General features: G+C 39.4%; 3 protein-coding genes across 4 annotated transcripts in view; 1 reads left to right on the top strand and 2 right to left on the bottom strand.

The window, feature by feature from the left end:
- Positions 1-3,101: 3,101 nt before the first annotated feature.
- On the top strand, positions 3,102-6,085 carry LOC139938349 (dnaJ homolog subfamily C member 30, mitochondrial-like). Its single transcript, XM_071933811.1, has 2 exons — positions 3,102-3,240; positions 3,724-6,085. The coding sequence occupies exon 2, from the start codon at positions 3,758-3,760 to the stop codon at positions 4,427-4,429; it is 672 nt and encodes a 223-aa protein (XP_071789912.1). The 5' UTR covers positions 3,102-3,240; positions 3,724-3,757; the 3' UTR covers positions 4,430-6,085.
- A 138-nt stretch (positions 6,086-6,223) lies between these two features.
- LOC139938348 (uncharacterized) lies at positions 6,224-16,015 on the bottom strand. 2 transcript variants are annotated; one of them, XM_071933809.1, is made up of 6 exons: positions 15,769-16,015; positions 14,373-14,941; positions 12,984-13,155; positions 12,328-12,410; positions 10,786-10,942; positions 6,224-10,657 (listed from the first exon to the last, which is right to left on the bottom strand). In XM_071933809.1, exons 2-6 carry the CDS (start codon positions 14,892-14,894, stop codon positions 10,437-10,439), a joined length of 1,155 nt encoding a protein of 384 aa, XP_071789910.1. In that variant the 5' UTR covers positions 14,895-14,941; positions 15,769-16,015; the 3' UTR covers positions 6,224-10,436. The 2 variants fall into 2 exon arrangements, with proteins under 2 accessions (XP_071789910.1, XP_071789911.1); XM_071933810.1 differs by having other exon boundaries at positions 14,373-14,938.
- A 1,383-nt stretch (positions 16,016-17,398) lies between these two features.
- LOC139938475 (transmembrane protein 132E-like) overlaps positions 17,399-22,602 on the bottom strand; it is a 56,498-nt gene continuing 51,294 nt past the window's right edge. Inside the window, exon 10 of the mRNA XM_071934028.1 lies at positions 17,399-22,498. Coding sequence (XP_071790129.1) covers positions 21,065-22,498 — 1,434 coding nt within the window. The 3' untranslated portion in view covers positions 17,399-21,064. The remainder of the gene's footprint in view (positions 22,499-22,602) is intronic.

Genomic DNA, 22,602 nt, shown 5'->3' with positions numbered 1-22,602 from the left:
AGTTTCCCGATGCATTGTTTATGGTTGTGTAGTTTCCCATTGACTTGTGTATGGTTGTGTAGTTTCCCATTGACTTGTGTATGGTTGTGAAGTGTCCCATTGACTTGTGTATGGTTGTGTAGTTTCCCATTGACTTGTGTATGGTTGTGTAGTTTCCCGTTGACTTGTCTATGGTTGTGTAGTTTCCCATTGACTTGTGTATGGTTGTGTAGTTTCCTATTGACTTGTGTATGGTTGTGTAGTTTCCCATTGCATTGTGTATGGTTGTGTAGTTTCCTAGAGACTTGTGTATGGTTGTGTAGTTTCCCATTGACATGTGTATGGTTGTGAAGTGTCCCATTGACTTGTGTATGGTTGTGTAGTTTCCCATTGACTTGTGTATGGTTGTGTAGTTTCCCATTGACTTGTGTATGGTTGTGTAGTTTCCCATTGCATTGTGTATGGTTGTGTAGTTTCCCACTGACTTGTGTATGGTTGTGTAGTTTCCCATTGACTTGTGTATGGTTGTGAAGTGTCCCTTTGACTTGTGTTTGGTTGTGTAGTTTCCCATTGCATTGTGTATGGTTGTGTAGTTTCCCGTTGACTTGTGTATGGTTGTGTCGTTTCCCATTGACTTGTGTATGGTTGTGTAGTTTCCCGTTGCATTGTGTATGGTTGTGTAGTTTCCCATTGACTTGTGTATGGTTGTGTAGTTTCCCATTGACTTGTGTATGGTTGTGAAGTGTCCCATTGACTTGTGTATGGTTGTGTAGTTTCCCTTTGACTTGTGTATGGTTGTGTAGTTTCCCATTGACTTGTGTATGGTTGTGTAGTTTCCCATTGACTTGTGTATGGTTACGTAGTTTCCCATTGACTTGTGTATGGTTGTGTAGTTTCCCATTGACTTGTGTATGGTTGTGTAGTTTCCCATTGCATTGTGTATGGTTGTGTAGTTTTCCATTGACTTGTGTATGGTTTTGTAGTTTCCAATTGACTTGTGTATGGTTGTGAAGTGTCCCATTGACTTGTGTATGGTTGTGTAGTTCCCATTGAGTTGTGTACGGTTGTGTAATTTCCCATTGACTTGTGTATGGTTGTGTAGTTTCCCAATGACTTGTGTATGGTTGTGTAGTTTCCCATTGAGTTGTGTACGGTTGTGTAGTTTCCCATTGTGTTGTGTATGGTTGTGTAGTTTCCCATTGACTTGTGTATGGTTGTAAAGTGTCCTACTGATGCCAATCCATTATCTTGGTGATGTTTTTAGCAATCGTCTCTCTCCCCCCCCCCTGCTCTTTACGTCCGGTCCGCAGCCGCCTTGAAGAGAAAACGCCACGGGTCGTCGGAATAAATTAGTATTGATAACAAATATTCATGATTCTCATCTTGACTGATGAAGAGGAAACGACACGGACAAGAGACTAAGCAAGCACTGGTTCCAACAGCACATACATTGTTCATAAACCAAATGAGAAACAGGGAACCAGCGGCAGTTACCATAGAACGTGCATGGTTGTAGTTCGTGGTTTAGCTTCATACGTCTGTTCTGTTCATAGAGCTATATATATTGACTAGAGCGCTAACTTGTTCTGCGTTTTGAAGCCACCCTGAGCGCAGACATGTTTGATGTGTTGCGTGAGTACGGAATTGCCATGTGTGCGCTTACGTACGCGACTGTCCACTCGCGTATGTCGGCGCCACGAAAACCGTAACTTCGACTTGATTGACGTACTAAAACAAGTATACGCGCCCTTTAAACATGACGCACATGACGCTCGCAGTTTGTATGCTGATCAGCAGACTGTGCGTTCACATTTGCTGCATTTTTTGCTTCGATGACACATAAAAAAGAACGAACGCACTATCATGCAAATAGCCGTACAATTGCCGTACAAAATTTCAAGCTTTTGTATTGGTTTATACATAAAAATGGATGCGCCCACACGGCTTCAAAACCTTAGTGCGTGTATGACGGGGAGTTAGCGCTCTAGTCAATGTATTATATAGCCATCTATATGGTGGCCCCGAAGGGACATCGCATAACGCAAACGTGTGCGCACACGTATGCAATGTCGTGAAACAAATCGCGAATATATGCGCACACGTATACAATATCGTGAAACAATTCGCGAATATGTGCGCACACGTATGCAATGTCGTGAAACAATTCGCGAACATGTGCGCACACGTATGCAATGTCGTGAAACAAATCGCGAACATGTGCGCACACGTATGCAATCTCGTGAACCAAATCGTGAATATGTGCGCACACGTGTGCAATTTCGTGAACCAAATCGTGAATGTGTGCGCACACGAGTGCTATTTGTTTTGCAATGTCGTGAATTTTATTGCATACCATGTTGCATACCATTAGGATGATGTCATAGTTGTGGATAATTTGTTACCGATCTAGGGAGTACTGTGGCGCTACAGCAGGCTCCCTCTGTAAAGCATGTGTATACCCAGGAACTTGGCACCAGGCCAAGGACAACCACACGCCTCGCTTGCCTCACAACAATGACTACTGCTGCAATGACTACCGCTTATCTCACTGTTGAAACAAACCCCCCAGATCATTAGACATTTTATTCAAAGGTATGCAACATGGTATGCAATAAAATTCACGACATCGCAAATAATATTCGCAGACGTGTGCGCACATATTCACGAATTGTTTCACGACATTGCATACGTGTGCGCACATGTTCGCGAATTGTTTCACGACATTGCATACGTGTGCGCACACGTTTGCGATATGCGATGTCCCTTCAGGGCCACCATACACCTACCCTATTTATTATAATGCTCTATGGTTGTTCTGTTTATCTCGCTTGCAGTTTGGTCAGGGAGTAAAATGTCAGTGGATCATTCTATTTTTCCTGTGTAGGGGTGTTTTTAGTAAATTTGTAAATAAACACCTGTTTTATTTATCAATTTACCACATAGTTGTCAATAATGAATACAGAAAATAAATAAAACAAATACAAATAACTGTCAATTAACGTGTTTAGCTTAATTTCCATACCGATATACAATGTTATATTAAACCGCACGTACATCCTACATGAATAGAATAATCCATTAAGTTGAGTAATTTTATATTACGCGAACAAACAAGCCTGCCGGATGGATTGAATGTTTGTTGAAGAATTGATGATGTGGGAGAGTTTTTACTAGACAGAATTGATCTGTAAATTTTCGAATGGAGGAAAGAGCACGATTAATTGACCTTATATATAAGGTTGCCATTAATGGTATAATCAAGTAAGTACTATTAGGGTCTACTATTTAATCTGTTAATTGTTATTCTTTGGGTTACAAACATTGTAGTTAGTGAGCTAGGGTCGCGCGTACCGTAGCTGAACTGAAGAGGGCGCTTTCATCTTCGATCATTACAGTTTAATCTTATTTTTACTGCCTGTTTGTTGAAAAAAAACAGTTCACCACCTAAATTTGGTTCACACACATGGCATGGCATGCCCCATCCATATTGCCCCCAAAAAACGTTCTGCTAATTTTATAATAAAACTGACCATGGAGGGAGGTAGAACTGACCGATCAAAAAATAAGTAAATGAATCAAACAAAGAAAGTTTACTTTATACAGATTGGACTTTTTAACTTCCATGGTAACGGTTGGACTGTTCTTGCGTTTGTACAGTTTACATCTAAGTGGACATCTGCGTACCCTATTATTAAAACCAAGTTATGTTTTGATTGAGATTATTTTTCTTCTCCATTATTGCAGCTTTGAAAACTAGAATAAACCTGACCTTTCAGTCATGAGTTCTGCCACTAGGATGTCACGCTGGACAACAAGTCGCTGGAGTAGTCATCGGACGAACCTTTTGACTCTTACCCGCCGTACAGCTCCATTTTGTTGGTGGTACCAGACGCGTGATTACCGCCACCACAAGCACAAGAGAGCCGAGCGTCAAGCCAATCTCTACGACATCCTAGCCATCACGCCTAAAGCCACACAGACTCAAATTAAAGCTGCGTACTACAAACTCTCCAAGATTTATCATCCAGATCTAAACCAGGGCAGTAAAGACACCCAGGAGAAGTTTGCTGCGATCAGTGAAGCCTATAGCGTCCTCGGGAATGTTACGTTGAGGCGTCGCTATGATCGAGGCGTCTTCACCCACCGAGACCTCCACAGTGAAGTGAAGGAGAAACATAAGGCGACTGAATCTACTAAACCTCGTCAGAACACCAGTGTTTATTATAACACCGCTGGGGAACGGATGTACGATTTTGATGAATTCTACAAGGCTCATTATGGGGAGGCCTTGAAGAGGGAACAGCGGGAACGCAAAGAGCGAAAGAGGAGGGCTGAAGAAATGAAGAAAGAACAAGATCGATCGCAGACCCCAGTGTGGATGGTTGCTGGGATAAGCAGTACTGTCCTTATAATAGCTACATTGTTAATGAGGAGAATGCAATTAAAATAAATCAAATAAATAATGTTACCTTTTAGGCTGTTTCAGCTGAACTCGGGGGATTATATGCAGTGGTGTACGCAACAGTTTGACTTGGAGAGTTTGTTTCCAGTGCAAGTAATCACAATGCACTGATAAATATTATCATGATATGAAACTTTGCACGGTGGAAATACAATCTTCATGTAGTACGGTTTGCAGGAACTCCATGACCATGTACATCAACGATCTTTCTTTAGAGGTGTGATGATTGTTCTGAAAAAAAACCCCGGTGGTTTAACAGTGTTTCGATTGCCTCGCTGCAGGGGTAGACTTTTGACGAGGAGCTGTATTGTTAAGTTTCCAAATCATGTGACCGAACTATCGAGAACCAACTCCAAGGGCCAATTTCAAAGAGTTACTTTAAAGACCACCAGACTTCTCACTGGAAAACACTGAAACTATTGGCCTTGGGCCTATTAACCAGTGACAAATTTGAGCCCCTAGAATCACTCGACTGGTTTCCTGCCTACTTGTGCTTAGCAGAAAATTGTTCAGCAAAACCGTCTGCATTTAAGCATGATAAGGGGCCCTTAGAAATTGGGCCCTGCACTTCTTAATTATTTTGTGTAACTTTAATTTGAAAGTGAGTACTCGGGTTATGGGGAGAAGGGTTCTCAACAGAGGATTTTAAAACTACCCCCCCCCCAGCCTTTCACTTGGGGTCTTTCTCAGACTCTCTTACAATAAAAAATATCTACATGTAGTAGGATTTGAAACTTTGCAAGGTGGGAATATTGTCATGTGTGCTACCGCAAACCTAATCTCTTTTGAGAATTGTTGAATCTGCCCCGGTGTTGTACAACTTGACATTTCGATCAGCAGTATGCTCTGATCGTCTTAAGGCCCGGTCCCACTGCAGCGATAACGAGAACAATAACGAGAACGACGCAAAGAGAATGCGTTCTCTTGGTTGAATTGTTCCACGCAGAATACCCACACGCTCATTCAACCAATAGAATGCGTTCTCTTGGCGTCGTTATCGTTCTCGTTATCGCTGCAGTGTGACTCGGCCTTTACACATGGTGTTTATGCAAACCTCCCTTGATCATTCTAATATCATTCACTGTAGTTATGAAAGATAGATGATGTGGTAAATGTTTGCACAATACATATGCACACCCATTAATTTGTGCACATCATACAAGTTTTGTTTTTACAAATTGCAGTATTATCTCTCTTTATCTTGGTAACATTTTCCAGTGAGTTTCCAACAATTCAACTGCAAATAACTGTGCTCTTGGAATCTGTGTGGTGTGTGAGTGCTTTGCAATGGGCTTTTTTGACCACAAACATTTGTATTTTACTCTTTAATCCAATGAACTCCGGTACCAATTTCATAAAGATGTTTCTGGCAGAAAAAAAAACTTGCTTAACAAGTTAATTTGGTAAGCAAAAATAAGCAGAGTACCGGTCTAAAGTAACATACATAACATGATATTTTAACTGGTAACCTGTTTTTACTGAGCAATAGTTTTCTGTCCTAAGCAAAACTGTATACTTGACAGCTTTATGAAATTGGGCCCGAAATCAAACCGGGGATGGAATGGGAAATAGTCAGGTCCCTGTTGTGGTCTCATTGTTACTGCATGCAAAGTTGCAGGGAATCTGACAATTATGGTGTGATAAATGTCTTTTGCATTTAAATAATTATTTATCTTAAATTATTGTACAGGGTGATACCTAAAACTATTTTAAATTACACTATTTTTAATTGTGAAAATAATTTCTTTTAGAAAATTAAAGATTGTAACACACTTGTAAAAGTCAGGAATACTATGTTTTATTTACACTTTTGAGTTTCATTCAAGTTTTCATTATAAATAAAGCAATCCCATATTTCTACTGTACATGATACATGCATTTTAATCAAGTAAATACAATGATACATTCACCCAAAAAATTCTGCACTGCAATTAAACCGAAGTTTCCTCAAAAGCATTTCTTCTTACTGAAAATTCCAGCACTGATACCACCACAATTCCAGCAATGCAATTGATTAAAAATGATTACATAACAAACCATCCAGGTTGGCTTACCTTGAAAACAAGGTAAGCATTTAAAACAAAGCACTTTCTTTGGTCACACAAATTCTTCAAGTTAAAGACTTGTATTTGGGTGCTTTTGGCTATAACACGCATGTCATGAAATCAATATGGTTGGAAAGATGTTTTAAATATATAATGATCCACATAAATATACCTTGATATTGTGTGGTTCGCCATTTTGTTGACTCATATTTGTGTTTATCATTATATTTAAAAACATCTTTCCAGCCATATTCATTTCATAACAAATGCTTTCTTTAGCCCAAAGTGCCAAATCAAAGACAATGTGTCCCTTTAAAGGGACACAATGTTTCGAGTCGGAAGAAATATTATTTTTTCAGCCCAGATATTACAAAAATGGTTTAGAGACTTGGAATTTCACTCCCTGCGCCCTGAGGGGGAAGAATGCTGGAGACGAGCGGACTTCTAATCAAACTTTAGAATGTGTATGGAAACCATGTAAGCTGGGTACCAAGGAGACAAGCAGACAATGCCACTTTACGTTAGCACCACTTCCAGTACATGATTTTTTTTCCACCACACTTTAAAGCAATGTACATGTACATTAGATGAGAAGCAGCACAAGGTTCCCCGAAACTCTTAACTATTTGAGAGACTTGTGGGGTCTTACAACCTAGGTCAAAATGTCTTAAGCTTTCAGGTGATGTTAAGAGATGCAAAATTAAGTTTAAACAAAAAATTGTCCTTTCTCATTGTAATCATCAACTAAGCAAAGATGACTCCACAAAACAAATGTCTGTTGAAATTCTATGTTGAAAATGTAGGGAAAAAATACTAAACAACATTAGATATTTAAATGATAATGCCTAGAATAATATAAAACTTAGCTCAGGAAAACCTCACATTAATAGCTATGGATGAATAAAAATAAGCTGATGTTCAAGAAATTGCTTTGGTGTGATTGTGTAAACTTATTATTCACATTAAAAAAAAAGTTTTAACATTGCAAAGTTGCAATCTGTACTTCTCTGGTATTAAAAATTGGCAAAATATAATACAAATAGTAATGGAGGTACATACTACACGCATGAAACTAACGATGCACACAGAACCCTCCGCTTTGTCCAAGGGGGTTGGGCTATTTCCCGGAAAATATCTTTTTGCTGCTTAAACTGATCGTTCTCTGGCAGTAACAGTGCCTCACCTGCCGTTGATGTCACCAAACTCTTCCTAACTTAGGATTAATCTTGGGACTAAGGACGAGTCCCAGCCATGCACTGTGACATGTAAATCCTAAGATTAATCCTAAGTTAGGACTAGTTACTCGTCCTAACTCGAGATAGGATTAATCCTAGGGTTTCGTGAGATCGGCTGCAGGTCACAGATCCATGCCACTCCGGAGAGAGGGATGTGTGCACATGGAGTTCACTGAGCTTTTTCCATGATGGTGCAAAACTTTATCGACCCCACACGATATGGGTTTTGAGGCATTGCAGGGTGAGGTATCAATGTATATTCAGACAGTCTCCTGATGATGACTAGAGCAGGCTGAGACAAATTAAAAATTCACTCCACGGCATGAGGTTAGGTTAATAACGTGAATCACCCTCAATCAACTAAGCGAAAGAAGTAATTCGGCCAATTCACTACCTCCTACCTCATCTGGTAGTACTTAATAAGCAGGACAGTTCTTTTTCAGAACTAAGTAGTCCCCTGACATGCCTGAACTCTGAAATTCTTCTCTACAGCATTTAGAATAAATAGAAAGACAAGTTCTCAAGAACAAATCTACACAGCAAAGTAGATTACATGTGGTGTTACCGCAAACTTAACTGATATACATGTACATTGACACATGAAGCTGTTACGTGCCTGGCTTATGGTTTTGTGAAAAGAACAATGGACAAGGCTGCTAATTTATCTAAATTATTGGCTGACATGTGAATATTTTGACTCTAGAACATGTAGAAGCTATACAATATGATACATGAGTAATGCTTACGTGCATTGAATGGCAGTTAGTAATTACATGTAGTACAGTATGAGCAAAGCCAACCAGTAAGGAATAATATTCATGCAGGACCAAGCTGGGGTTAAAACTGACATGCATGTACACAAAACAAGAGACCTTGTACACATGACAATGCGTGCTAAAAAAAGGGACACCTTTCCATGGCAAAACAGCCTAACTCGAAGAATTACATTTTGAGAAAGGAAGTACAGAGATAAGCTGTTTGCCATAAAAACAGAATGATAGTGTAAAAAGAGGCTGAGAGAGGAGGACATGTTATATTCATATCCGTACATAGTACGCTTCCAAAAATGATTTCATAAGAAACAGACATTTTTTAGTTGGGCCGTTTGCGCATGGTCAAAGGAAGACCTTTCATTGGCTGATAATAGTTTGTAGGGCAAAACTACAGACATGTTTTGTATTATTTGGTCTAATTGTTGACAATGGCCAACATATCAAATTAGGTCAACAGTTGCCACAAGTTAATCATAAGGCGCCATGCAACAAACAAAACAATTTTTTTTTGACTTGCCGTTCAGTGATTTTTGCAATAGACTCTCAGAATAATCAGTTTCTAGCACGAGATGGCTGAGAGCTATGAAAGGAGTGATTTAGGGTAAAGCTACTGCACCAGCTTTGGTGCTGAAAGTCAGGGAAACTTTGTGCTTGAGGCAATTGCAACGATATATCAACAAGATAATGCTTTATATGATTGCACTGTCATTCAAACAAAGGCTGAATACTCGCTACCATTGGAACCTCAACTCCAATTGAGGGGATATAAATAGTCAGAATAAGGTTACCAGCCAAACTACCATGTCACATGTACAGTTTGTGACAGGTACCCTGCTCATTTCTGCTAAGCAAAATATTGTCAGGCAATATTTTCTTCTTAAGCAGCTTTATGAAATTGGGGCCTAATTGAGGAGCTAGCAGGAATTAAAAATTTACAACTTTCTATCAAAAATATTTGTTAACAAATAATCGTTTACATTCAGACTGGAAAACATGCCTTTGCACAGTTTGTTTAACAAAGGGGTACATTACGGGGAGAAAACAACAGATATAATACGATACCAGACTTCTTTTATAACATGAAACGTCCAGTTGAAACCAACAGTTCTTTTCAGAACCAGCCCAACTTAATTTGACATTATCATTACATGGTGTTACCGCAAACCTTACTATAACCTGAAATGTATTATCTTGACATGTAGTTTCAGATTCCACAGTGCAAGACAAGAAGATGACGACAGTAATATAAACAATATTTTTTGCAGGTAGGAATTTTACCAAAAAATTTCATTCAGCCATATTTCTAAAAAGATTTATCCCTGGTTTTTGGTTATACAGTTGAATTTGTCAGCAGAAGTGTGATTCAACTTGAACTTTCTCTATTATTTCTTTTCTTAAACGCCACTTTACAGAACCCATTAATTTGAATCATTTTGCCATAGACTTAAGGAACCTCTTTATTATCTTTGGCTTTGCTCTCTCATGGATGCTTTGAAGCCCCAACAAAACGTCCGTGTGGCAACCAAAGATGGTACCCAATTGACGTTCTGGACGACTGAATGGATTAAAACTACAGCACTGACAGTACATATACCCATTGGTAACCCACATAGTACCCATTTCTAGATCTCCATGACAGGCAGTTGGTGCATAGGGCACCCAATCGGCACCCAGAGCAAGACACCCAAAACAACATACAACATTTGAAATGCAGCTAGTCGACACAATAAAGGGTACCCAGTTGGCACCCAGATGGCGTTCTCATGGTACCCAATATGGGTTGCAAGGTGAGCACAGCTGACATATAATACATGTCGATAGCCATTTAGCTCATAGAGTCTAACAAAGGGCCCTCAAAAGTACCCAGATGGCCTTTCACGGGTTCTCCTCTTAAAAGGTGCCAAAATGGTACCCAGTTTTACCCCATGGTTCAAGGAGAGCTTTACTGTTGGTATGGTCCTAATGTTGGCATTCTTTGTGCCCCTGGTCCATACTGAGGGCCCCCATATGGGTATGATACAGGTGGCCTCGGTGCTGGTCTCTGGGGATGGTACCCGTACGGCTGGGTACCTTGGGGTGCGTAAGGCCGGTTACCTTGGGGTGCATATTGCTGATGATGTGAGGCTGGGTATGGGGGCATTGCTGAATTTTGGGTGGCTCCACCTGGAAAACAACAAAAAGCAATATTAAATTTTGTAAACATGTGATGTCACAGGTCACATTGTCTATACCAGTAAGGTTTCTAAAAATGCTTTAAAAAAACACTAAAAAAACAAACTTGTTGGACATACTTTGAGGAGCTGATTGCTGCTGCTGTCTCTTAGTCAATATCTCCTGCATCTTTTCTGACTTGATGTGTCTTAAGTGAGCTGTTTGTCTCTTTGGCATAAACTTCTCAAGGAAGTCGTCCACAGTGATGTCCCCCTTCAGGAATTCATCTGCAACTTCCTGTGTACAAAGGCAGGGATAGGGATTTGATGAGTGGTTCGTCATGATAAAAAAAAAAGCCTCTAGCCATCGGGCTAGCTCGATGGTTTAGCAGTAAGGCATCTGCTCTAGTTTTGCAAAGGTTGTGGGTTTGAAACTCATTTAAATGATTTGACTGTGGACTTTTTCACAAAACTTGGGAAAACACAGAGTAATTAAAGATACTATGTCAGATTTTTGGCCGATTTGACCCAAAAGTTTTAAATTAAAAGTCAATAGGTATTTTGATGGGGGTCGAGAAAGTTACAAGCTTTCATTTGAGCCATTGCTCGAAAAAGTCCGCCAATTATTAGTAGCAGTGAAATAATATGCTCAAAATGATTTTTTGTCGGGATCCCGACAATATATTACGTGACCAATTCTTATGTGTTTTATAAGAAACGTTTTAAATTTTTGTCATGGTTCCTGACCATTAAAAGTTAAAGTTAAACTTTTTTTCGTTAGAGCGGGTGATACTCTTTGAAATACCATTCACTCAAAAAAATCTATTTTTTAATGTTTGGGGCCAAAAATCTGACAGAGCATCTTTAAATTACAGAAATAAGCACTTACAAAATTAATCTTAGATCGAAAAGAACGCTCTGTCAATTGTCATGTAGTACTACTACTAAAAATATGTAGATTGATAATGAGCTCAGTTTCCAACGATGAGTGCAAGAGGCACAATGCAGAGAACACAATCTCTTGAGTACAATGTAAAGTGTTCTGGGTTCGTTCACATCCCATGCACTAACAATGCTAATGGAACTACAGCTTATTGTCCCATTCTAAGGACATTGTATAGTATCTTGCTCAAGGACCAAGTACCACAATCAGGACTCGGACCCACACTCTGCTGATCAGAAACATCATAGCTTGAGTCCGGTGCTCTTAAAGCCATTATACACTTTCGGAACAGAAAAAAAACCAATAGTTCACAAAATTACAAATAACTTACAGGGTTTACAGAAGGTAATGGTGAAAGACTTCTCTTGAAATATTATTCCATGAAATGTTTTACTTTTTGAGAAAACAGTAAAACAATTATCAATTATCGATAGCAAGAATTACGGATTTATAGTTAACACATGTCATGACACGGTGAAACGTGCGGAAACAAAGGTGGGTTTTCCCGTTATTTTCTCCCGACTCCGATGACCAATTGAGCCTAAATTTTCACAGGCTTGTTATTTTATTATAAGTTGTGATACACGAAGTGTGGGCCTTGGACAATACTGTTTACCGAAAGTGTCCACTGGCTTTAACGACTCAGCCATGAACATGCCAATGGTGCAGTGGTCAGGTTATAGGAAAACAATACCTAGTCTTAATTACCAGGAGAAATTTATATCACTAATTTCACTTACTTCTGAATCCTCTTCTGCGTGTGCAGTGGCAGCTTGAAGCAAGGCTAGCGCAGTGTCCAAAGACGTCTGATCTTTTACTGATTCTGAGGATGACACAGAAAGTAATGAATAGTATTTTTAATCAATACACTGCTGTGTGATTTATAAGCACTTACCGAATATTGCAGAAAAAACATCCACTCTGTGCTATTTGAGTTTGTAATTAAAGTAGCAGATTGATCGATTGGTTGGTTGATTGAATTTAGTTGGATAAAAACATGTCAAAAATACATACACAACAAGGAGAGAAAAGACAATGATATGAGATAATCCAAAATACAACACTAGAAAAAATCACAAAAATCAAGGATAACCCAATAAAGCCAATATATTAGGCTTATTTCCATTGGGTTCTTAAACAAAGCAATACACGCTTAAACATAAGTGGATTTCATATGATACATTGTAAGCAATTCTGCTTAAGCATTTTTCACTTGAATACACAGCTAGCAAAGAAAATTGCTGTTAACCCCATAAGTAGATAAAGGTAACATGATTTCTGTGGTAAGCAGAGCCACGAAACTGGGCCATGGTCAAGGTGGTAAACGACAAATTTATGCTACAGATGCTTAAAATTGTAACACTAAATTTAACATTGACGTCAAATGAAGTCGTACCTAATTTTGCCTTGCCGAGCATGTGTGACTCCCTGCATTTCTGCGCTTCCTGTAGTCGTATGATATACTGAGACCGGCTTTCAGTGAGGCGTGGCTCCCTCGAGAGGTTAAAGTCTGCCAGGCTTTTGTTCTCAGCAATCGACATCTCCTTATCAAGTTTCTTTTGTTTCACCTGAAATATATACAAGATATTCAAATAAGTTTTTTGATAATGACCAGAGCAAACTACATGTAGTTGACCTGTTCAGAATACACCAACCAGCTCTTTTCACAGTCATTATCTCTTTCAAAAGATAATGCGCCGTAGCACCTTGTAAACCCTTATAAGGTGCTAAATAATTGGGTCACAGAATTTATCACTGCAATAACCTATCTTTCTAGAAGTTTGTATATTCTCAGAGCCTTGAGTACCTTGATTTGCATACTCAGAAAACTTCAGCAACTTTTCACATCAAAAACCAAAACTCAACCACTGTGATTGTTTGTGTGTTAGTAGTTTCTGTTGATTTGGTTTCAATATAAATTTAAGGCCTATGTACAGTTCTCTTTCTGGAAAAGTTATTTTCTGGAAGTATTTTATGCAGTAGAGTGAAAGCTGTGCAGCTAAAGACACTGGACACTATTGGTAATTGCTCAAAATAATTATTAGAATAGAAACTTACTTAGCGATCAATGGAGAGATGGTGATAGTATAAAACATTGTAAGAAACGGCTCCCTCTGAAGAATAACTTCGTTTTCGATAAAGAAGTTATTTCTCACTAAAATATTTGAATTTGGTTTCAAGAGCTCAGAACTTGATTTTGAGGTCTCGAATTCAAGCATCCGAAAACACACAACTTCGTGTGACAAGGGTGTTTTTTCTTATAGTATTATCTCGCAACTTCGACGACCAATTGAGTTCAAATTAACACAGGTTTGTTATTTTATGCATATGTTGAGATACCCCAAGTGAGAAGACTGGTCTATGAAAATTACTGAAGGTATCCAGGGGTCGATTTCACAAAGAGTTAAGGACTAGTCCTAACTTAGGACAAGTCCTAACTTAGGACAAGTGCTAGGAGATATTAAAAACTTAAAACGCTACTCCTAATTTAGGATGAGTAACTCATCCTAACTCGAGATAAGACTCGTCTTAACTCTTTGTGAAATCCACTACTTTGTCTTTAAATGGTTTACAATGGTTGTGCATTTCCCTGGAGAAGACTGGTGTTAGGTCATACACACAGCTGGCACAATAAGAAACTAAGCAGCGCTATGAAATCAGGCCCCAGGGTTTAATTTCAGGCCCCAAGGTTCAATTTCGTCACGGCATGTATTAGCTCACAAATTCGCTAAACACAGACAAATCTTGCTATACAGAAACTGAGCACATGGAAAGTGTACCATACCTCCTCCAGATTTTGGACCATCTCATTGACTTTGTCATCATCTTCAAGGAACCCTGTCAATTCTTCCGTGCTGAAGCTCATCAGCTCCACAAACCTCGGGTCTCCCATCTCCTGATCCGGCATCTGTGTCTGCGGTGTTGGGTCTGGCTGTGGTACATGCAACCGTGGCATGGGCACAGGCTGAGTGCCTGGCGGGGAGTAGGGCTGAGTGCCCGGCTGGGTAAAGGGCTGAGTGCCAGGGGTGAAGGCTGAGTACTGGGGTGGTTGAGAGGGTTGTGGTGGGGGCTGTTGTGGGGGCTGTTGAGTAGGCGGTTGCGGAGCTTTCTTAGGATGAGTCTGGAAGAGCGGCTGGGGCTGGGTGGATGGGGGTTGGTACTGCGGGGGTTGGGGTTGTTGCTGTTGGGCGTAGGGATTTGGAAACTGCTGCCTTGGTGGTGGGTAGGGTGGGTGTGGGCGTGGTTGTTGTTGTTGTTGCTGGTTGTTGCCGTTAAGCTGGTATGGATAGCTGTGGCTTGTGTACATTCTTCATGGAAGACGACCTCTGGAGGCCTCACTGACTAGAATGTCTACTGTAAAAGAAAATTGAGACAGAGTAGATTTAAGAGGAAAAAAATGCAGTTGGGAAACATAATTAAAATCAAAACACATAATATGTGATGTGTACGAGTACGATAACTGATGTAATTGTTTCATTCGAGACAATGAAGAACTTTAATGATGTTTACTCCAACAGGATATTTTGTTCTTTTGATGTAATGTACCCTTTCCTTAGACTATTACATATAGCCCCATCAAATAGTGCCAATACACTAGACTCCCTCTGCTAGCACATACCATAGAGAGCAAGGAAGAGACATATCGGAAAAGTTTCCGTATGGCGCCACCACTTGTTCATCATGAAATAGTATAGTATCTAATTTACCTCAATGAGATATCCCTTTTTGTAAAAAAAGAGTGACAAAGTGGTGGCACCATATGGAAAGTTATCCGACATATCTACATACATAGCGGAACGAACCTCAAAGTTCTAAGATTAATTGTAACTGACCCGGGCCCCCTGTACTACTGTCGTGTCGTATACAATTGACAGCAGTTCGTGTGAAAAGACATCAAATAAATATCTATTAATACAATAACTCCTAAATAATATAACTTTTTGTTTTATAAAATTAACTGTTATGACTGAGGAGAGGAGTGTAGACTGTGTTAGTGTAGTACAGTGTGAGTGTATTTATTAACAAACATTCAAATAAATTTATTTCGTTTTCAAGTAATCTGTCACTTCTATTATATGTTGATGTATCCATAATCTATACAAAGTATTAGTAAAACCTAGATATATATATATTATTTAAAATGAATGGTTTAATTAATTAAAATTTGCCTCCTATCCTACCTTTTTGTGTTTTTGCAATGTCAGTGCAGTGACACAAACAAAATGTAGACACACTTTTCTCCGTTTTTTTCAAAAATTCTCCCCGGCCAAGACGAACCACATATATCAAAACTTATCAAATCTAATCGTGCAAGAGAGTGTGCGTTATCATCACGACATTGTTCACAATGCCACGAAATTGTTAAATTCTGCCCGAAATTAAAAATAGAAATGACACAAATGACGAACGGAAACTAAACCATTCTTCTCTGACTGATTTCACAGTTCACTTCGCCCATGTAAAATACTGCCCTCTATTTTTGTTGTTTCTAAAAATCATAACAATGTAGAACCTATGGGTTAAAAGGTTGAAAATGAATATAGATAGTCTGGTACCCAAAAGGATTCCGCCGCTCTCTGTGCGCGATTTTCTTTTTTCCCGGCACGATAAAGGCTAAGATTTGCATACATTGCTCCCATTGGCTGGTAGTCTTGGTTCAAGTTTCTCCTGGATTTGCCACAAGAGGGCGCGCTATCACCCGACGCGCTTACAACCACACTTCAAAGGCCAGTGTTTTTCCCCTAATTTTGTTTTTGAAAGTCTCAGAATTCCTTGCTCAATGGTCTCAGATATTCAGGCCATGTGAGAAGACTCTGAAAGCTGGCCTTGCTCTGGTGATGAGGCCTAGATCAGGGGTGTGTTTAGCCTTTACTCAAGGCTCACGAACACCCTCAGATGTTTGCTGCTCGTGCTGGTCCTCTCTTTTTGTGTGTGATGTGATATCTGGGGTCGTGCTAGCCCTATAAAAGATTCTTTCTCTGTGTTCTAATTGTGTGCTTTTGATCACCATTCTCCACTTACATGTAAGCGCTAACTTCTGTGCTAAGCAGATAATGCTAAAACAGAGTACGCACGTGCACAAACCAAAATTCCCCGCTGATTCGTGAAATACACTTGACGTAAGCAAAGAATTCCCTGCTTTCCCAAGCGTTGGTTCTTTGCTTACTAAGCAGCAAGACTGAAATTTGGCCCTGCTTGCTTGTCAAGCGCGCCGAATTTCTGTCCTAGCTGTGTAAGCGCAGAATGAAGTATGCATGAAGTATGCATGCGCAAGCCAAAATTCCCCGCTATCCCTGCTTTCCAAAGCGTTGATTCTTTGCTTACGGTAAGCAGCGAGCCATGAAGTTGAGCCCTGCAATTGCAATAGTAATTTGCCAAAATAAACTGCCTGGGCGGAATAGTGGTACCCAATTCTTTTACTTCAGTATGTCCTAAATCAACTTCTGTTGAAAATAATGCTTGAATAACCTCAAGAGTACATTAAAGCTGTTACTACATGTACGCTAGCCCTAGTACTTTTTTCCCCCCAAGGACCTTATGATGTCTGTTTAAGGCATGCAGGATTATTTCTGCATTCAAAAACATTTGCCTTTTTGAGGTACCTGGCAGGACGCGATAGGAGTGTACTGATCGCCTTGGGTGAATATGGACAAATTTACCCAAACCTTAGTGTTGAAATATTGTGTTCGCCATATCTCAAAATGACTTATATCCTTTCAGTCAAAAGCTACAGTCTCAGACACGCTGAAAATAAGAACCCGAAAATACGAACACAAACACACACATACTCCTTTTGTTTTGTAACCTTCGTACTAGTTTCTGTTATTATTTTATTGTTGACACATTCCACAAAACATGTACAAGAACAGCAGTGTTATTCAGTAACATAAAACTACACAATGAATATTGTACAACAATAGACATGACGTTGGTATGTGCTCAATAAAATAATTTGGAGTTTTCATTATTACATTATACATATTTTGGCCCAAAATTTAGGTGGCAAGAAAAACAAATTCTTCTTTTTCTAAGTGGATGATTTAGGTAACTGTGGTATATCAACAGCTATTTATAACTACAAATTTGATTCAGCCAGTTTTGTATGCAAATAAGACATGGGCAGGCCCAGACAGAAGCTGTAAACTACATTAGGGTACAATTCATCAACCATCAACTTAAAACCATACATGTAAACCAGAAAATGTTGCTGATTTTTGCGCAGCATAAAAGAGGAGAACCAGTCACATGCCTAATGTACATTGCATGGTAATTTAGCTGGTTACCAATTTCTGCTAAGCAATATTTTGTTGTGTGCGTGCTTAACAACTGTTTATGCTTAAAACTACGACTCTATGCAATTGTGGTTCCCTTTGGATTACAATTTTAAGGTGTTATACAGGAATGGTAGAGACAAAAAGCCCCATTGTTTAATTTGGTCTGAAAGCTTACTACTTTTGAATGTCATACTTTAAAAACAAATTTTTCTGTGAGATATTTCACTCTGAAATAAAGTGATTTCAGTTTGTTACAACCCAAATTAATGACGGTGTGTTTACATGCTGAACATTGTGCATGTTTTCCCCTCTTCTTTCTCCTGACTCGCACAAGGAATTAAAGACAGTGGACACTATTGGTAATTGTCGAAGACCAGTCTTCTCACTTGGTGTATCTCAACGTATGCATAAAATAACAAACCTGTGAAAATTTGAAAAACGGTCGTCGAAGTTGTGAGATAATCATGAATGACAAAAACACCCTTGTCACACGAATTAGTTGTGTGCTTTCAGATGCTTGATTACGAGACCTCAAATTCTAAACTTGATGTCTCGAAATCAAATTCGTGGAAAATCAATTACTCATTACCAAGTGAGTTTTTATGCTGATAATTATTTTGAGTAATTACCAATAGTGTCCACTACCTTTAAACCTTAATTGTTTGTTATTTCATGTGTTGATAACACAATGCAATAAACAATGGCTGTGACTATTATGTCAGCTCTACCAATCCTGTGTAAAACCTTGTAAATCTCTCGATGGGAGACTTTGAACTCACTAGGTGGCAGCAGACTTTCCAGGGAAAAATCCTATCCTTTGCGTAGTTCTGAGCATGCGCACATTTAAAGGCAGTGGACACTATTAGTAATTGTCAAAGACTAGCCTTCACAGTTGGTGGGTCTCAACATATGCATAAAATAATGAACCTGTGAAAATTTGAGCTCAATCGGTCATAGAACTTGCGAGATATGAATGAAAGAAAACAACATTCTTGTCACACGAAGGTATGTGCGTTTAGATGGTTGATTTTGAGACCTCAAGTTCCAAATCCCGAGGTCTCAAAATCAAATTCGTGGAAAATTACTTCTTTCTCGAAAACTATGGCACTTCAAAGGGTGCCGTTTCAAACAATGTTTTATACCATCAACCTCTCCCTATTACTCGTCACCAAGAAAAGTTTTATGCTAATAATTGTTTTGAGTAATTACCAATAATGTCCACTGCCTTTAAGAGAGCGATAGATTTATTAAGCAAGTCTGCTGCAACCTAGTGTCCTAAAAGCCTTATTACTGACTAAAACCTTGGGAGACTAGAAAGCTGCTAGGATGGGTGGTGGAATTATTATCATAAAAGATTCGAAGTAAAATTTACTGGGCAATATTGGACCCTCCGTTCAGCTGAAAAGAAAATAATATCACAAATCCATTTATACAATAGTATGAATCTTGCATGCATAAAATAAATGTAAAAGTGCAATCGTAATCCCAGTGGTACATACAAATAGGCTGGTGTCATGAAGGTTAAAGCCATTGGACACTTTCGGTAAACAGTAGTGTCCAAGTCCCACACTTCGTGTATCACAACTTATATATAAAATAACAAACCTGTGAAAATTTAGGCTCAATCGGTCATCGGAGTCGGGAGAAATTAACGGGAAAACCCACTCTTGTTTCTGCACGTTTCGCCGTGTCATGACATGTCTTTAATGTTTTCTCAAAAAGTAAAGCATTTCATGGACTAATATTTCAAGAGAAGTCTTTCACCATTACCTTCTGTAAACCCTCTAAATTATTTGTAAATCTGTGAACTTTTTTTCTTTTTCTGTACCGAAAGTGTATAATGGCTTTAAAGGGACACGTTGCATTGGATCGGGCACTTTGGTCTATGAAGCATTTGAAACCGTTTATTATGAAATGCATGAACAATGTAGTTAGAAATGTGTTTTAAAAGTAGAATGTAACGATCCACTCAGTATATGCACTGGATTAAAAAATACTCATCAAAATAGTGTGCTGTGTTAGTTCACCATGTAAAAAGGAAAACCTTGCAATTTTGAAGTTTTTGACAACTGGGGTTGGAAAACTATGGAAAGCCATAACTGTTAATCAAAAATCGATAAGAGGTATTTTATTTACTTGAAAGTTTGCAGAAAATGTTGAATTTGGTTCAAACATCTGTAAACACGATTGAGTGTTTGACTATTATTCAGCCATCCATGCCAACCAGTGCTGTTTGTTTATCGACAATGAAAAGGTCAATCCTCATGGAAGATGTGGAAGAAGAATAAAACAATAGCACGAATGAAACATCTCAATGAAAAGGATGGTACAGCTTTGTTTAGGAAATGGAGCGAAATTTGTTTTCTCAGAAATGGGTGATGGGTGATTCATTCCACTAATCTGCGAAAGAAGTTTTCATTAACCGGAAATAATTTCTCTTATTTGAAACTATTACTTTTGGAGACACTATTTTGTAGCACCGTTAAAAACAATAACAAATAATTATTAATAAAGTAAAGACAAATCTCTTCTCCAGCCGAAGAATACCTTACTAAATCTTTCCACTTATAAATTACAGTTTACAAGATAAAATTGATGCTTAAAAATATACAAATTGTTCTTGTGTCCTTCCTCGATTAAATTGGTTAAATTCTCATAATATATGGTTTCTTTGTATACTATATTACACTTTTTACATCGTTTTGTTTTTGTTTTACCTTTATACAATAAATACAGAATATTTTTTAATACTGCTTCCACACAGTGCTTGACATAATCATTTATTTAACAGAAAAAAAATTGTGTTTAAAACTTGCATTATTGTTGGGGAAGAATAATTTATTCTGGACAGAATAAAGCAAATAAAAAAAAAAAGGTTAAAAAAAAGGTCAAAGTTTTCCCCTTCTAAAATTTTAACAAAATAGGTGGTATTTGGGATTAAAATTGCATTGCCTGCGATTCAAAATACTTCACAAGAACATTTCCCTTGTAAATTGAAAAGTGAATGGTTATGAATAACTAAAAATATTTCTTAAATTATTTTTTGGTGGTCATTTTCACTATGGACCCAATAGTTTACCCCTAAATAGTTGAAAACGTACACCTTTTGAAAAAAGTTGTGCTGGAAAATATTCTTCTGGTGCACATAATTGAAAAAATTAATAATAATAATAATTGTAAAATCTTAAGAAGCATCTGAACATCAACATGAGATCTGCTCCTCATCTGCTTGATCTAAAACGATCTCCAGATCTACATCGTCTTGAGATTTCGTACTACCCGTCGGCGATTCCAACTCGCCGGTAGTAATTGTTACTCTCAATTCAGAGTTCGAGTGTGTATCACTTGGTGTGTCGGGGTGTGTGTCACTGTAAGTGTCACTCGTAATGTCACAGCATGCCCCTGCAGTGGGGATATTGCTTGGCTCTGATTGGTGCTTCAAGGGTGTCCTTTCTGTACACTCTGGCTCCTCCACCAATTCAATATCAATTTCTGACGAGCTGTTGTTCTGGACGTTCTCATCAAAATGACACTCGCATTGGCACGGAACAAACTCACTGGTCTCGTGACCCTCAGCAATGACACATGACACAGATTCCTCCGACTCCCCACTACAGGCGTGGTGACAATGGGGTCCCTCCTCATTGTTGTCGCTCCTCACCATGGCAACGCTCCTCCCCGCATCCTCTTGGCAACCTCCACCTTGCTCGTCTTCGATGCTGTGTCTCTCGATGCTGACTTCACTTTCGGTGCAAGTGTGCTCACCGCGGCTACAGCAGTCATCATGATTACTCTCATCGCGGAAATCCCTCATGGGGATTCTCTCCTCAGTAAAGTGAGGATGCGGCAAGGTCCGCCCGTCAAACTCCGTCCCGAAGAGCACCCAGTTCTGGGGGTAAGTGTTACCCATGGGAGCGGGTACCTTCTTGGAGTTACGGTACCGGGCCATGAAGAGGACACAGTTGACCATGAAAGCTAAGATGGCAATGCAGAAGATTCCCAAAACGATGTACATTCCAATCTCCAGAGGACTCAGAGATTCCTGTGAGTATGTCAAATGGTTGTTTGGGTCAATGTCAAGATCTTCATCGTAGGCGCCGTAGTCAACGGCGGGGTTCTTCGGGAACATGTCACCGATGGGAATATCGATGGGGATGGAGATAATACCACCCTCTGGTTTGTTATTGCCGCCGCCACGGTGATGTGGCTTCTTCCTCTCAGGGTCGTAGTCGCCACGCACCACTCCATAGTCCACAGCCCCCGCTTCGGGGGTCAAACCGATCCTCCCGATGAGTCCATCCCTACTGTCATCCATCCCTACTTCGTCCATGCTGTTTGGCCACCACGGTTCAGGTTTCTCGGCGAAGGACACATTGACCGGGATGACGTCAAACGAGATGGCGCTGTTGCGTTTACGGCGCTGACACTCCAGAGGGAGTGCTACCTCCAACATGAGAGTCGTGGAGCCCTCTTTGACGGCGATTACAGCAGGGTGGTGAGGGGTAGAGCCCGGGCTCTCAGCGACTATCTCTGGGTTGAGGGTGGTGATGACCGCCTCAAAGTCCTTTGGGTTGATGTCCTGCAGGGCGACTTCAGTGCCGTCGTCAAATTCCAGCCTTGCATCCATGATTGCTTCCTGTACATGAAAAGACAAAAGTAATATGAATGAAGTAGAAATAATATATTAGCATAAAAACTTACTTGGTAATGAGCAATGTAGAGAGCTGTTGATAGTGTAAA

Source organism: Asterias amurensis, chromosome 6 (assembly GCF_032118995.1).
Source record: "Asterias amurensis chromosome 6, ASM3211899v1".
NCBI classification, from domain to species: domain Eukaryota; kingdom Metazoa; phylum Echinodermata; class Asteroidea; order Forcipulatida; family Asteriidae; genus Asterias; species Asterias amurensis.
This window is presented reverse-complemented; position numbering and strand designations above follow the sequence as displayed.